A 17936-nucleotide genomic window follows, 5' to 3' on the forward strand; every position below is an offset into this window, starting at 1 on the left:
TATCAGACATTAAATGTATCCGAACTTCAGAAGACATCAAGTTGAGAATTATTTACAATGGAGAAAGGGCAGCTCAGTTGAAGTATTCAAGAATCTTTCAATGTACTAAAATTAAACCCCATTAAATGTGTTCATATTATTCATTCTGGGCATATGTCACAAGCAAGGTCACCTATTATTGGCCACCTCAAGTTGCCCTTTAGAAGTTGGTGATAAGCATTTTTCTTGTTGAAGGCACTGACATTATTGTTAAGCAGAGAGTTGCTGAATTTTGAACCAATGACCATGAATGAATGGCTAGATCTGTGGGAAAAACTACTTGGAAGTGGTGGTGTTTCCATGCACCCGCTGCCATTGTCTTTCTTTATGGGTTTAATCGAAGAAGCTTTGGTGAGTTGCTGAAGCACAGCTTGTGCACACTAGTTACAGTATCTGATGGTAGCGGGAGTGAATATCTATGGTGGTGGATTGGTTGTCAATCAAGCAAGCTGCTTTGTCCTCAATGGCGCCAAACCTCTGAAACTGCTATAGCTGCACCCATCCATGCAAGTGAAGGGTATACTCCTGATAGGTAGATGAGGAAAAAGCTTTGGATAGTCAGGAAATGAGTCACTTGCCTCAAATCTGCTTAGGTTTACGATTAACAATCATCCCCAGGATGCCGAAAGTGAGAGACTTGGTGATAGTAATGTCACGGAATATCAAAGGCAGCTGATCAAACTCTCTCTCGACGGACATGGTTATTGCTTGGCACTCGTGTGGCACAAATGTTATTTCTCACTGATCAGCTCAACCAGCAGCTTTGATATCTGAGGAACAGCAAATGATGTTACTCATGGGGTTATCATCAGAAAACAGCACTATTTCTGATCTTGCGTTGGAGAGAAGCTCACTGGTGAAACAAGTGAAGATAGTTGGGGCTAGGACATCACCATAAGGAATTCCTTCAGTGATATTTGTAAAATATCAGTGAAATTTGTAAAATGCTTACTGGAAGGTTCTTTGGAACAGTATGTAGATAGCCCAACTAGAGAGGGGACTATACTGGATCTAGTTCTGGGAAATGAGCCCGGTCAGGTCATCAAAGTTTTGGTAGGAGAACATGTGGCAAATAGTGACCACAACTCTGTTAACTTTAGGATAGTAATGGACAAGGACGAGTGTTGTCCCAAGGGTAGGGTGCTAAATTGGGGGAAGGCTAACTATAGCCAGATTAGGCAGGAATTGGTGGCCGTTGATTGGGAGAGGCTGTTCGGGGGTAAGTCCACGTCTGGCACGTGGGAGTCTTTTAAAGGAACAGTTGATAAGGCTGCAGGACAGGCATGTGCCTGTAAAAAGGAAGGATAAGAAAAGTAGGATTTGAGAGCCCGTGGATAACCAGGGAAATTGAGGATCTGATCAAAAAGAAAAGAGGCGTACGTTAGGTCCAGGCAACTGAAAACAGATGCAGCTCTGGAGGAATACAGAGAAAGTAGGAAAGAACTCAAACGGGGAGTTAGAACGGCAAAAAGAGGTCATGAAATGTTCTTGGCAGACAGGATTAAGGAGAAGCCTAAGGCATGTTATTCACATGTTAGGAACAGAAGAGTTGTCAGGAAAAACATCGGACCTCTCAGGGACAAAGGAGGGGAATTATGCTTAGAACCCAAGGGAATAGGGGAGATCCTAAATGAATACTTTGCATCGGTATTCACAAAGGAGAGGGACTTGTTGACTGGGAGTGTCTCAGAGGGAGGTGTTGACCCGTTAGAGAGAATCTCCATTACAAGGGAGGAAATGTTTTAGGTAACATTAAAACTGACAAAGCCCCAGGGCCTGATGGCATCTATCCTAGACTGCTCAGGGAGACAAGAGATGTAATTGCTGGGCCTCTGATGGAAATCTTTGTCTCTTCATTGGACACAGGTGAGGTCCCTGAGGATTGGAGGATAGCGAATGTGGTGCCGTTATTTAAGAAGGGTAGCAGGGATAACCCGGGTATTTATAGGCCAGTGAGCTTGACGTCCGTGGTAGGGAAGTTGTTGGAGAGGATTCTTAGAGACAGGATGTATGCGCATTTAGAACGGAACAATCTCATTAGTGACAGACAGCATGGTTTTGTAAGAGGGAGGTCGTGCCTTACAAATTTGGTAGAGTTTTTTGAGGAAGTGACAAAAACGGTTGATGAAGGAAGGGCCGTGGAAGTCGTCTATATGGATTTCAGTAAGGCGTTTGACAAAATCCCTCATGGCAGGTTGGTTAAGAAGGTTAAGACTCATGGGATACAAGGAGAGGTGGCTAGATGGGTAGAAAACTGGCTTGGCCACAGGAGACAGAGGGTAGCAGTCGAAGGGTCTTTTTCCAGCTGGAGGTCTGTGACCAGTGGTGTTCCGCAAGGCTCTGTACTGGGACCTCTGCTATTTGTGATATATATAAATGATTGGGAAGAAGGTGTAACTGGTGTTATCAGCAAGTTTGCAGATGACACAAAGATGGTTGGACTTGCGGATAGCAATGAACATTGTCGGACAATACAGCAGGATATAGATAGGCTGGAAAATTGAATTTAATCCAGATAAATGCGAAGTGATGCATTTTGGAAGAACTAATATAGGGGGGAGTTCTACAATAAATGGCAGAGCCATCAAGAGCATAGAAACACAGAGGGACCTAGGTGTGCAAGTCCACAAATCCTTGAAGGTGGCAGCACAGGTGGAGAAGGTGGTGAAGAAGGCATATGGTATGCTTGCCTTTATAGGACAGGGTATAGAGTATAAAAGCTGGAGTCCGATGTTGCAGCTGTATAGAACGTTGGTTAGGCCACATTTGGAGTACTGCATCCAGTTCTGGTCGCCGCACTACTAGAAGGACGTGGAGCTTTAGAGAGCGTGCAGAGAAGGTTTACCAGGATGTTGCCTGGTATGGAATACAGCAGGAGGAGCTAGGAGGAGAGATTGGGTAAACTGGGCTTGTTCTCCCTGGAAAGACGGAGAATGAGGGAAGACCTAATAGAGGTGTACAAAATTATGAAGGGTATAGATAGGGTGAACAGTGGGAAGCTTTTTCCCAGGTCGGAGGTGACGATCATGAGGGGTCACGGGCTCAAGGTGAGAGGGTCGAGGTATAACTCAGATATCAGAAGGGCTTTTTTTTTTTACACAGAGTGGTGGGGGCCTGGAATGCGCTGCCAAGTGGAGTGGTGGAGGCAGACACGCTGGCATCGTTTAAGACTTACCTGGATAGTCACATGAGCAGTCTGGGAATGGAGGGATACAAACGAATGGTTTAGTTGGACCAATGAGCGGCACAGGCTTGGAGGGCCAAAGGGCCTGTTTCCTGTGCTGTACTGTTCTTTGTTTGTATATCCCAGGCCGTAATGATGGGTGTCCAACTATTTGTAATTCAAGTTACTGGGGAATTTATCAATTTCAGTTTTGTTAAGGTTTTTTGGTGGTATACTCCATTAAATGCGGTCTTGATGTCAAAGGCAGTCACTCTCACTTCAATTCAGGAATTCAGTTCTTTTGCTCATATTTGAACAAAAGCTGTTGTGAGTGGTCTTGGCAGAATCCAAACTGGTTTGATACAAGCATAGCCTCAAGTTCAGAAGACAGCTAAATCAGATTTAGCTATATCACATAGATGTTGGCAAATGTGTAGAATAGGTAACCAAGTAACAGTGGAAATGAAAATATCAAATTCAATAGGGGGATGGAGCGTTTTCAGTAAATGATACCAGAAGGAAGAGCTAGAGTACAGTAACATTTTTAAAGGTCGGATCTACCCAAGTGGAATGGTCTTAAACATTCCTATGCAATCAATTTAAATCAATGTCTCTTCTCGGCAACACTAGCATTTCAAAGGTGCCACAGATAATTGTTGATGATTCAGATGGTAATATTTTAATTTATTTAAATAGGCTATTCAGTTCACACAATCTAGAAAAGAAGATCTTGACTGTCATTTAATTCACAAAATGAGCTCTTTGATTATTAAGTATTCACTTATGTGGGCTACAGTATTAGCATGATATATACTTCTTCGGTAACCATAAATCTGATAAGTCACACCAATAAAAACAAAACTGGACTATAAAGATGTCTTTTTCAAAGTGATCCAAAAGGATAATAACAAGATTACTTACAGTAAAGGAAATAAAAACCCTGGAAGTGCCAAGGTTAGTCGTGCAGTCCATTCTTCCGGAAAGCACCACAAGTACACAATTATAAAGGTTATGATATAAAGAGTGGATGAATAGAGAACCAGTCTTCCGACCCAGATCTTTTGCAGTCTCTGATTTTTTTCCTTGAATTCTTCCAATGCATTTATTTCCTAAAAATAAAAGCAATCAATTGAATTCAGTCTATTTTATTCTCCGTAATTTGAAGTACCTAAGGGTGAGATTTAGACAACTGGATCAGACTATTAATTTACGTGAGGGAGACAGGAATGTTGGTTTTGAAATGTTCCACAAGTCTCAAACAGCAGCACCACTTCCATACTATACTCAAGTTTTTTAAACATTTTATTTGGAAAATAACCCAGTGAAGTGTTACCATTTTGCAATGCGAACTTAAAATAAATGTCACAACAGCTGCCGGTGGTCTTGCTTCTCAAAAATAAATTTACAGATTTGATCTGATTAGAACCTACTAAATTACAAAGGAAATGGGAATAACATAATAAAATATTTAATGCATCCTGTTATGAAGGAAAACATAATCGCAAATAGAGATGCTTCTAAACTAAGTTATTCAGCTCTAAAGGGAAGTTGCTGAAAAAACTATTTTCTATCGGTTACAAGACCTTCCAAACTCATGAATTGGAGGTTCCATATAGACCTCCAGAAGAAAAAACACTTAAAGCATACCACATGAAGGAGGAGGCATTACAAATGGACTTCAACTACTAGAAGGGTTGCAAATCCACTATTTAACTCATCCTTCTGGATCCATCTCCATTCTGAAATGCTGCTTAAATCTCTTCCACTTTCCACCTTTCGTTCTGTAATTCTTATGCTTTTCTTCTTGTTCTCAAACAACTTTATTCTTTTCCTTCCCATTATTAAAAACAGATTTCTTTCAATCCATTGCAAAGATGCTGGGAAAACGTAATCCAATAAGGTTCAGAATTAATTCAACCAAAAGGTCCTCTGTTGTTATAATATTTTGTTATATTATTGACTGCCAAGTCAAGGTGGCAGCAGAGAGGTGAAAATGCAAGTGGATTTTTTTTGTTTGTTTTCCGATGAATATATTTTTAAAAAACTGAGTTATTATATCAAGATTAGGACTTACATTACTTCTCTTTGGGAAAGGTGTCGAGGGCAAGCTATACTGAACTGTCTACAAATTGTGGTAAGTAATATTCCGAATTTAGAAAGGATAGACAAACAGGAAAAGGAGGTGGAGCTGCATTGCTGGTTGCAATCGTGAGGAAGGATATTAGCTCTGATGACATGAAATATGTATGGGTAGAGCTGAGAAATACCATGGGGAAATAAACATTTGCGGGGATTGCATATGGACCCCCCAAACTATAGTGGTGACATTGGGGGTGGCATTAAACATTAAGTTAAGAGACACATGCAATAAAGGAATATTTGTAATTATGGGTGATTTTAATCTGCATATAGATTGGGCAAATCAAATTAGTAATGATGCCATAGAGGAGGAATTGCTGGAGTGTGTACGGGATGATTTTCTGAACCAACATGCTGGAGGAACTAAAGAACAGGCCATCCTAGACTGGGCATTGTGTAATGAGAAAGGAATAATTGGCAATCTAGTTGTGCGAGGCCTCCTTGGGGATGAGCAAACATAATATGATAGAACTTCATCAAAGTGGCGAGTGAAGGAGCGGATTCTGAGACTAGGGTCCTGAATCCAAATAAAGGAAACTACGATGTTATGAGGTGCGAGGAGGCTATGATAGATTAGGGAATGTTATTTCAAGGGATGTCAATGGATAAGCAGTGGCAAACATTCAAAGAATGCATGGTGAACTGCAACAATTGTTCATTCCTGTTTAGCGCAAAAATGAAACAGGAAAGGTGGCCAAACTATGGCGTACAAGGGAACTATTTGATCCAAAGAGGAGGCTTACAAATCGGCCAGAAAAAAAACCAGCAGACTTGATTGGGAGCAGTTTTGAATTTAGCAAAGGAGGACAAAAGGATTAAGAAGGGAAAATTGAGTACGAGAGTAAGCTTGTGGGGAACAGAAAAACTGACTGTAAAAGCTTCTATAGGTTTGAGAAGAGAAAAAGATAGATGAAGACAAATGTAGGTCCCTTGCAGTCAAAAACAGGGACTTTATACTGGGGAACAAAGAAATTGCTGACCAACTAAATACAAACTTTGGTTCTGTCTTCACAAAAGCAGAGACAAATAATGTTCCAGAAATGGGGAACAGAGTTTAGTGAGGGGGAGGAACTGAAGGAAATCAGTATTAGTAGGGAAATGGTGTTGGGGAAATTGATGGGATTGAAGGCCAATAAATCCCCGGGGCCTGACAATCTACATCCCAGAGTACTTAGGGAAATGACCTAGAAAGAGTGGATGCATTGGTGGTCATCTTCCAAGATTCTATGGACTCTGGATTCTTAGTTCCTAAAGATTGGAGGGTAGCAAATATAACCCCACTATTTAAAAGGAAGGTAGAGAGAAAACAGGGAATTATAGACCAGTCAGCTTGACATCAGTAGTGGGGAAAATGCTGGAGTCCATTATAAAAGATTTTATAGCAGAGCACTTAGAAAACAGTGGCTGAATTGGACAGAATCAGCATGGATTTACAAAAGGGAAATGACGCTTGACAAATCTACTGGAATTCTTTGAGTGTGTAACTAGCAGAGTTGATGAGGGGGAGCCATTGGACGTGGTTTATTTGAACTTTCAGAAGGCTTTTGACAAGGTCCCTGATAAGAGATTAGCGTGTAAAATTAAAGCACATGGGATTGGGAGTAGTGCATTGAGATGGATAGACAGGAAACAGAGTAGGACTAAACAGGTCTTTTTTTCCAAATAGCAGGCAGTGACTCGTGGGGTATTGCAAGGATCAATGCTAGGACCAGAGCTATTCACAATGCATATTAATTATTTAGAATAGGGAACTAAATGTGTCTCCAAATTTTCAAGTGACACAAAGCTGGTTGGGAGAGCGAGCTGACGTATGAGGAGAGATCGAGACGGTTAGGATTATATTCACTGGAGTTTAGAAGAATGGGGGGGGGGGTGGATATAAAAGAAACCTATAAAAGTTTAACAGGACTAGACAGGGTAGATGCAGGGGGGGGGGGGGGGGGGGGGGGGGGTCCAGAACCAGCGGTCACAGTTTGGGGATATGGAGCAAACTATTAAGGATTGAGAGAAATTTCTTCACCTAGAGAGTGGTGAGCCCGTGGAATTCTCGACTACAGAAAGCAGTTGAGGCCAAAACATTGAATGTTTTCAAGGAGTTAGATATAGCACTTGGGGCTAAATGGATCAAAGGATATGGGGGAAAGCGGGAACAGGTTACTGAGTTGATCAGTCATGATTATAATGAATGGCGGAACAGGCTTGAAGGGCCAAATGGCCTACTCCTATCCTCTATATTTCTAAATAAAGCCTGAGGGCTGCAGATTTCAATGTATACAGCATTTAATTTCCTCAGTCATTCACCCATCCAACACTACCATGCCTTACTTTCTCCTTCTGAAGCTGCCAACTACTCAAGGATTATCCTGGAATGCAAATACACAGGTTCTTTTCTGTAATACCAACAGTCTCCTCAAACCCCTCTCCCCCTGCTACTCCCACACCTTCAAAAAGTGTAAGCAGCTCATTTTTTTGCCACTATGCTGGAGACCATCCATTCAGCTGCCTTTGCCACATACTCTTTAATAAGCTTCCAACAGAGTCCTCTCTTGCCCACCCTCTGAACTCACATCTTTCTTTAATTTCTTTTCCATCCCTCCTCATGCCCTTTCCAAGCTCACGTTGTCAGCAAATCTCTGCTCCCTTGACCCTATTCCCACTGAACTGCTAACCATCTAAATTTCTTTCAAGTCTCCTCAGGTATCGTTTCCTTCCCTATCAAAACTGCCACCTTCATCTCTCCCCTCAGAAACAAAACATTGTTGTACTTATTATCTGCACAAACGACCTGGCCTTCTCAAATATCACTTTCTTCAAAGTGCTTGAATAACCTTTCTGACCATAGAGCACTCATCTTCTTCAACCTTCTTGGCCTCCCTGTACCCTCTGACACAATTATCGACACTATTCTCCGCCAATGTTTTCTGTTGTCTAGCTGAGTGATACTGTCTTTACCTGCTTCCATTTTTTCCCTACCCACCTTAACCAAAGGATCTCCTTCCATGGCTTATCTTTTTGGTCACACACTATTAAGTCTGGAGTCCTCAAAAAATCTATTATTGGTCCACTCCTACACATCCATACTCTGCCTCCAGCAACATCTGAAGACATGACAACACGTCCCACAAGTACGCTGATCCCTCCAAATCCTCACTATTGCCATCGGATCACTTGCCCACTTTTCAGAGCTGGGTTAGACACGATTGCAACAACATGAATTTATATATAGTAGTGCCTTTAATGTAATAAAAATGTCCAATGGCATGTCATGGGAGCATCATAAACAAAAAAAAACCTATGGAGTTACAATGGCAGAAGACCAAAACGTTGGTTAAATTAGGTTTTAGGAAGAAAAGAGAGATAGAGAGGTGCGAGGTTTAGGAGGGGAATTCCAGAGCTAAAGGTCCAGGCAGCTAAAGGCATGAGTACTAATGGTGGAGCAATAAAAATGGGGATCTCAATAGGCTAGAACTAAAGAAACACATATCTCAGTTGTAGAACTGGAGGAGATGACAGAGATAGGGAGGGGTGAGACCATGGAGGGATTTGAAAGTAAGGCTAAGAGTATTAAAATTGAGGCACCATTTAATCGGGAGCTAGTGTAGATCAATGGGCACAGGGGTAACGGGTGAATGGGACTGGGTGTGAGTTAACATGCAGGCAGCAGTATTTTGGATAACCTAAAGTTTACAGAGTGTAGAATGGGATAGGCTGGCCAAGACCACGTTGAAGGTTACCCAACAGCATGGATGAGGTTTCAGCAGCAAATTACCTGAGGCAGGGGCAGCATCAGGCAATCTTATGGAGATGGAAGCAGGCACACTTTGTGATGGCATGGATTTTAGGTTGAAAGCCCATCTCAAGATCAAGTAAGGAAGCAAGGTTGCAAACTTTCCAGTTCAGTTGCCAGAGAGTTGAATAGAGTCGGTGTGCTGGGGAGCAGAGTTTGTGGATGGGACAGAAGACAATGGATTATTTCAAAATATTTTTATAAATGTAAATATTTCCAACATTTAATTGGAGCAAATTTCTGCTCATCCAGTACTAAAGATCAGTCAAACTGTCTGACAATTCAAAAACAGTTCAAGGGTCAAGAGAGAAGGTGGTTATGTAGAGCTGGATATCATCAGTGTACATGTGGGAACTGGTGTGTTTTCAGATGATGCATTTGAGAGACATGTAGATGAGAAATAAGAGAAAGCCACGGATAGATCTTTGGAGACACCAGAGATAGCAAAGTGGGAAAAAGAAAAGAAACATTGCAGATCATTCACTGGCAACAATTAGACAAGTAAGGATGGAGTCAGGCAAGTGAAGTCCCACCCAACTAGACAAAGGTGAAATAGTGTTCACAGAATCCCTACAGTTCAGAAGGCCATTCAGCCCATCGTGCCTGCACTAGAGGAGGAGGCCGTTTGGCTCATCAAGCTTGCACCGACAACAATCCCACCCAGACCCTATCCCCGCAACCCCACGCATTCACCCTGCTAATCCCCCTGACACCAAGAGTCAATTTAGTATGGCCAATCAACCTAACCCGCACATCTTTGGAGTGTGGGAGGAAACTGGAGCACCCAGAAGAAATCCACGCAGACACGGGGTGAACGTGCAAACTCCACACAGTCACTTGAGGCCAGAATTGAACCCGGGACCCTGAGAGAAGAATGAGGAGGAATAGCTTATCTTTATCATAGTCACATAAGCAACTTATTCAAGGATTTTGGAGAAGAAAGGAAGGTTGGTATTGACAGTGAGTCAAGAGTTGGGATTCTAGAGGCAAAAAGTGACAAAGACAAATTTGAAGGATAATGGGTTAGTGCAAGAGGAAAGTGCGAACATCAGCAGCTAACTTTCAGTCAGAAAGAGAAATTTGATGGTAAGCAGGTTAATGGAAATAAGGTGAAAAGAGCAGAAGGTCAGCCTGACTAACAAATGAGTTCAGAAGGGACATATGGGGAGATAGTAGGAAAAGCCAAGAAACATAAAAGTTCAGGGCACCTTTACAGATGTGACCAAGCAGGCTAGAGGAAGGAAGGGAAGTGGCAGAGACAGCTGATTGGATGGTCTCAGTTCGAGTCACAAAGAGGTCCATGAACCTCTCGCATTTATTTAAAGTGAGGGTAGAAGAGACGGGAAGAGGAATTTAAATCAGGTTGCAGTAAAGAAACCAGGAGTTATATCTACATTCCACGATGATCTCAGAAGACAAACAAAAAGACCCAATAATGCATTACATGGTCCATCCAAATCTGGTTGTGAACAACTAAGCCAGCTGATTGCCATAACTATCTAAGTCTGCATCTCTTGGACTTAACTGAGTACTGTACCTGGGGAATGACCAGATGAAAGAGAATAATAGTTTTAATGTGGACTATGACATCAAAAGGTGGCTGTGAGGATGTGGTTGAACAGATTGGTAGCTACAGAAATGTTGTAGTAAACAAGGTCCAAAGCCCAGACAAATGGGATTTTGAAAGTGCAACTGGGATGGAATCTTTTCCCTGGGGTAGACACAGTGGGACTTGGGGTTGGGAGAAAGAAGGATATTGGTGGACAGCAATACGCTGAAATCAAAGATGACCTTATCTGCAATTGATACAATGGGAGTACCAATGCCTGAGATGGCATGGTCAAGGTAGCCGTTAATACCCGTTGGAGAGTGTACATGGAGTGAGAGAAAAAGGAAGGATTAGAGGGCAGTTAACTCAGAAGAGAGTGAACACAATAAATTGAGAAGGAAATTGAAATTATAGATGAGAAGTTACTTGGTACAGAGGATAAGGGAGTAAAACAGCTGAAGATAACTATGAGAAAACTGGGCATGGTGTTTGAATGGGCAATAGAGAACAAGGATTTCAAATAAGAAGTCAGAAGGGTGCGACAAAGTGAGATGCTCAAAAAGGAAGAGGAAGTGTCACATACGTAAGCGGGCAGATCAAGGTGTGACTTTGATAAGAGGCACATTTCCCACCACAATGGCCGAGGCAGGACAAGCAGTCAGGTGGGGAGGCATCATTTAGGGTGAAGACATCATCACCCCAGGTTTACATCAAGGTTAGGATGATGGTGCACTCAATTAAAAACTGAAAAAGCCAAATTCACCATCTTCAACCCCAGCAAAAGCTTCATTCCCTTGCCACCAATTCCTCCCCTGCCCACTCTAGCTGAATCCCATTGTTCCCAACCTCAGAGTCCTATAAACCTGAACTTATCTAAAATGCTGCTGCCCACACCCTAACGTTCACCATGTCCCATTACTCCTGTGCTTGCAAGCTTACATTACCTCCAACTTCACAACTGTAAAATTAATCCCTCACCTCTTCCTGCCCTACAACTACCAAAAACTTTACATTTCTCCAAATCTGTATCCGCTGCCATCCTCTACCACTGCCTGCACCTCCCCCAACATCCCCAACTTACTGCACTCCACCGTCAATGGTTGTGCCTTCAATCATCTTTGATGTGGAGATGCCGGCATTGGACTGGGGTGGGCACAGTAAGAAGTCTCACAACACCAGGTTAAAGTCCAACAGGTTTATTTGGAATCACAAGCTTTTGGAGCACTGCTGCTCCATTAGATGAGTGAATCACTCACCTAATGAAGGAGCAGTGCTCCAAAAGTTCGTGATTCCAAATAAACTTGATGGACTTTAACCTGGTATTGAGAGGCTTCTTCAATCATCTATGCTTGAAGCTCTAGAATTTCCACCCATTCCTCCTTTAAGATCCTTTTTAAAACCTAACATTTTATCACCCAGCCTAATAGCTTCTTTGGTTCAATGTCAATTTATGTCTAATTATGCTCCTGCGAAACACCTTCTGATATTGAATTTCTGTAATGCTTTCAATGTACTGTAGTTGTCACATCATAAATTTCTTTTTTGAAAAATCTCAATTACCACAGCTTAGATAATCACAGGGCAAAGCAAAATTACAAATGTCTCAAATATTCAACTTTAATGCTATATTAATTTGCTAAGCAGCTCAAATATCAATTAATTGATGGGCATTAATCAAAAATCAATTCATTTCGCAAGACCAGTAGTAAAAACTTCCAATCAACATCCAGTATTTCAATCAACATCCAGTAATCACTAAACCAACCAAAACGCACTAGTTTTCAAGTCCAGAATGTTTTCTTTGCCTGCAGACTTTTCTAGTTTCTGTCGAGCCCGGATCTGGAGTTTCGTTTGGCTTGCAGCGCTTAGTGTTTACTTAGGCTTTTCTCCCAACATTTCCCAGGATCTGGACATGCTCGACCTCAATTTTATGACCCATGACAATTAAAAAGCAACCATTTTTATGTCTGGTAAATTTCATTCTCTGCTGTTGTAATAAATATCAGAAATTTCTGCAACCCAAATTTAACTCCATATGCCTGAATTAAGCCAAGTGACTCCAAAATACCCCCTTGCAAGTTAAACTTCTGAGCTTAGCCAAAGTGTACTATTGTAGCTTTATGTTTGAAGAACTAAGGGTGCCCGCCTCTCTAGTTCCCTCGGTTCAAGGGCAGGCCTCCCAAACCACCCCAGGTGAGCATTTGTGATTTAAAACTTCCCAGCGCATTGGATTTGAAGTGCCTACTGACTGCTGAGACAGGCTAAATCAATAAGTACAAGCGGCTAAAATATGAAAGCTTAGCTCATTAACATTTAAAAGAAAACTTCTGTGAAAACAATTTGCTTGAAAACCTAGCATGTAATTTTTTCTCTCTGTTCTTTTGTGGAAGATTGGTGAAAAGCCTAATTATGACAACAATATTGGGAGAAATAAATTTGCAACCTTAACAGTTACACATGCAAGGACTGTCTCCAAACTCAAAAACTGGAGATGCAAGTACTTTCTTTGCTACACTCCAAATAGGTGGAAAAGAAAGTGAAGTTAAAAAGAAACACAGATGTGTATCAGTAGCCAGCTGGCAGTTTGGCTCATAACTAATTTATCATAAAGGGTGACACGTTGACACAGTGGTTAGCACTGCTGCCTCATAGCGCCAGGAACCTAGGTTCAATTCCCGGCTTGGGTCACTGTCTGTGTGGAGTTTGCACGTTCTCCCATGTCTGTGTGGGTTTCCTCCGAGTGCTCCGGTTTCCTCCCACAGTCCAAAGATGTGCGGGTTAGGTGGATTGGCCATGCTAAGTTGCCCTTAGTGTCAGGGGAACTAGCTATGGTAAATGCATGGGGATAGGGCCTGGGTGAGATTGTGGTCGGTGCAGACTCGACGGGCCGAATGGCCTTCTTCTACACTGTATGATTCTATGATAACTAGAAATATTTTAATAAAACAAATGGCTGGTATGGGGGAGATAGACTGTATTGAAACTGAATAGGAACAAACTGCAAAGAATATTGAGGTAGCAATTGAGAAATATTTAAACTCGATACGCTGGGGAAGAGTAGATGGGGTGCACAGGAAACAATCTCAGATGAGACAAGCCACAGGGTAGTCAACAGGTAGGTACGGACAAGAATACTTCGAATGACATACAAGAGCAAAAACAAAGAAGGATTGGCAGGCATTAGGGAGTATGGAAGGAAGCATCTACAGAACTGTTGAAAGCACTAAAAGTAAGATTCCAGAACTCAAGGTTACAGTGGTGGGAGTCACCAAAGCATGGTTAAACCTGGAGGATTGAAATGAATTGAAATTCAAGGGTACTGAATGTTCCAAAAATACACCAACAGAAAAGGAAGTGATGTGGCCTTATACAGCAGGGATATATATTAAGTACATGAAGTTGTTCCTGTGGGAAAAGGAAAAGTAAAGAGTCTTCAGCTTTGTGCATGGCTTTGATGAGTCAAGTGGTAAGACACATGACACAAAGTACCCAGATCTTGACCCTATCATTGTAGTCAGTGTTCATGTAGCTGGTCTGGTAATGATTCGAGTCAATGGTCTACACGCAATTTTGACAGTGGGAGACAGCAATGGTGGTACTGTTGTAGTCATGATGTGGAGATGCCGGTGTTGGACTGGGGTAAACACAGTAAGAGTTTTAACAACACCAGGTTAAAGTCCAACAGGTTTATTTGGTAGCAAATGCCATTAACTGAAGCTAATGGCATTTGCTACCAAATAAACCTGTTGGACTTTAACCTGGTGTTGTTAAAACTGGTACTGTTGTAGATCAGAGGTGTGGTTCTGTTTCTTGTTGATGCTTCCATGGCTTGCAAGATACCTGGGACTTGTCAGCCCAAGCCTGGCAATGAGCTGCTTCATCTCCAGATGGTTTGTAAATGGAGTGGAACCCCATGTAATCATCAGAAATATGCCCCAATCCTGGCCTCACAATGGAGGGAAGGTTGGGCCAAAGAAGATTCCCTAAGGATCTCTTTCATCAATGCCCTAGTCCTGCAACAATTACCTTTGGACAACCTCAAAAATCTTCCTGGGCATCAAAAGTGACTCCAACCCCGAGAGAATTTTTCTCATGCCTCTAATTAGACTCCTTGTATCCACATTCAGCAAAATGCTGCTTGATGTAGAGTTCAGTTGTTCTCACTAACATGGATATTTGGTTTGGATCTATGCTGTGATGAGGTCCAGGGCAGAGTGGATTTGGTGGAACCTGAACTGAGTAGTGAATAGGTGTCGCTTGCTGGCACTTTTGATGCAGTCTTTCAACACCTTACTTATGATTGGAAGGTGTTTAATAAGGCAGCAACTGATCAGGGTTGATGCATCTCATTTGTTTTATTGAGAAGAGGATATGGAGTGATTCTCCGCGCTGAGGCTGGGGCTGCGCAGGGTCGGAGAATTGTGGAGGAGGGGTTTAGCATGTTTAATACCAGGGAGAACCCTTTATGGGATTCTCCAAGACCACCGTGCCCCAATATAATCCGATTCTAGCCCACGAGGGCAAGACCCAGAGTAGCATATTTAAATATGATTAAATATGATTCTTAGACCCTCTGACACAGCGGGAACCTGGCACGAATCACTACTGGTCTCCACAAACATATACCAGCGGCTCAGAAGCCATTAAAGTCTACAGGTAGTCAGGGACATGGCTGGACAGTGCCCTCTCCATCTTCTACTAGGGTGCCAGGGGGCAAAGCATTGGGGATCTTTATTTGGGGGGAGGGGGTGCCCTTTAAAAATGGTGCCAATCTCTTTGAAGCCTGGCAATCGCATCGGGCATGCCGGTGCAAATCACACTGGTTTTCTCACCCAAAATGACACAGTAATTTTTTAGAAAAGTTCCTCCTTGCATCTGAAAACACGTCCACATTGTCTGGTGGTTGCCTATGTCATAACTGTAATGGAACAGCCAAGTCTCAGGCATTGGTTCTCAGCTTCAAAAGCTACAAGAGTGCAAAGCTTTCCCTGTGCCCGCTGGATCGAGCAACTGTTTAATGCCACATGGAATTAACTGAATTTGTTGGGCATGGACACCAACGATGGTAAGAGACACTAACTGAAAGGACAGAGTTTGCAAAACTACTCTGCAATCTCTTAAAGACATTTGCACATATCTCAGCTTTTATCTTTTCCACTCACAAATTGAACACTATCATGCTGAGAAAGGAAATGCTCATGGAGTCACTTTCTCTCACCATTCTGGACTGCAGGCAGCAGATACCAAGTTTTTTGCTCTGATTTATTGACTGGGGCATGTTTAACTCTGTCTATAGCCCATTGATTTTCAGCATACAGGTTGGTTCATATACAGTAGCTCATTTCAAGATGTGCCCTTCTACACATCCCACTGAACCAGAGTTAACCTTCCAGTCTGACGGTTATTAAGGAGCAAGGCATGTGCCAAAGGATGTTATAGATTGTACTGGTATGCAATTCTACTGATGTTAATAAACGCAGCAGATTAAGTATGCCCTTAATCTGCATCACTGAGTTATAGTAGTCCCACAGTACACAACAGAGGATGATCTGTACGGGGAGCCAGAACTTTGTCTTCACAAGGAATGTGCAAGAGTCACCCCTATCAACGCTACCATGGAGACATTTCTGGTCAGTCTGTTCCAATGATGGGACAGAACATTATCTCAGGATAGTAACAAAGAAATCTGAGTTATTAGCTGAAAATCAAACTCAGAACCCAATCTATATTAGGTTGTTGCTCAACGAATTTATTTGGACAATTGTCCCAACTTAGTTGTTGATACTAGGAAGAAAACTTTTGCAGGGCCCACTGGGCTGAACTTGTCGAATTCTTGTCCTGATCCAATAACTAGTTCATTGCAATCGGCTGATCTGATTTTTTTTCCCTTAATTTTGAACTTTATTGAGACTGTATTACAATTGAATGATTTGCTAGATTACTTTAGTGGACCTGGAGGACAAGGTGGATTTTTAAAACAATAGCACCTTTCATGACTACAATCTCGCAAGGTTTCTGATTTATTAAATTTTAATTTAATAACTCAGCATGGGGGGTTACGACCTGATGGCCATTGTTTAGGGTGCAAGTCCAATATTTCAACTGCTATACCACTCTATCCCTATTCCTGCCACAGCTATTACACAGCCCCTTCCAAATGATAAAGTCTTGGTGCCTGGCAAAAATCTCTTTACACCTCTGCTTCTTCCCCCAGCATTAAGCCAAGAAGCATCTCTTTACTCTTTAAAAGACCCAACAGTTGACATTCACTGCAAGTACAATCTGCTTTTCGAAGAATAAATTTTGGTTTTTTTCTAAACAGGGTTGTGTAAACAGTTTTAAATGAACATGGTATAGGAGTGGGACAAGAGATGGCAAGGGGAAATATGGACAAGGAGCAGTGTTAGACAGCAAGCATGAAACTAATTGCTTCTCCAAATGTCTCTTTTTAAAGAATTTATTCATGGGATGTGGGAGTTGTTGGCAGGGCCAGCATTTATTGACCATCCCTATTTGCTCTTGAACCGAGTGGTTTTCCAGACACTGAGGGCATTTTAAGGGTCAACATTGCTGGTGTGTGGAGTTTTCACATTCTCCCTGTGTCTCCGTGGGTTTCCTCCGGGTACTCCAGTGTCCTCTCTCAGTCCAAAGATGTGTAGGTTAGGTGGATTGGCCATTACAAATGCATGGGGTTATGGGGATAGGGCGAAGGGCAGGTTGGGTGGGATCCTGTTTTGGAGGGTCGGTGCAGACTCAATGGCTGAATGGCCTCTTTCTGCACTGCAGGAGTTCTATGGTGCTATAGTGAACCAGATGGGTTTTTACAACAGTTGACAATGGTTTCATGGTCATTAGACTTTACATTCCAGATTTTTATTGAATGTCAATTGCATCATCTGGAATCAAACCCTGGTCCCCAGAGCATTATCCTGGGTCTCGGGATTACTAGCTCAGTTACATTACCGCTATGCCAGTGCCTCCCCTTTACTCACTATTGATCTTCCTTTGCAACCGACTGTTAGAGGCCCAGTTTCAGTTGCATCTGCTATTACCATGACACAGTTATGTACCACTTACTGTCCACCAATCTACTGGAAGCCTGCACTAGCGAGTAGTGTGGAACAAAGAATGGGAGACTGGAGAGAGAGAGGGGAAATGAGACTGGAGAGAGGTTATAAGTTTAACAATAGCAGATTGAGAGGGTACCTCAGAAATAGGTTTTTTTTTTGCTTGTTCATAAAATGCCAGCATCACTGGCA

At 42.2% G+C, this 17936-nt stretch overlaps 1 protein-coding gene across 2 annotated transcripts in view; it reads right to left on the minus strand.

The window, feature by feature from the left end:
• The window catches only part of LOC144503698 (endoplasmic reticulum junction formation protein lunapark-B-like), a 98948-nt gene that overhangs the window by 65828 nt on the left and 15184 nt on the right, over positions 1 to 17936 (minus strand). For both annotated transcript variants that reach the window (XM_078228445.1, XM_078228446.1), the window contains exon 4: positions 4124 to 4311. In XM_078228445.1, coding sequence (XP_078084571.1) covers positions 4124 to 4311 — 188 coding nt within the window. The remainder of the gene's footprint in view (positions 1 to 4123; positions 4312 to 17936) is intronic.

This window comes from Mustelus asterias, chromosome 14 (assembly GCF_964213995.1).
Source record: "Mustelus asterias chromosome 14, sMusAst1.hap1.1, whole genome shotgun sequence".
Lineage (NCBI taxonomy): Eukaryota > Metazoa > Chordata > Chondrichthyes > Carcharhiniformes > Triakidae > Mustelus > Mustelus asterias.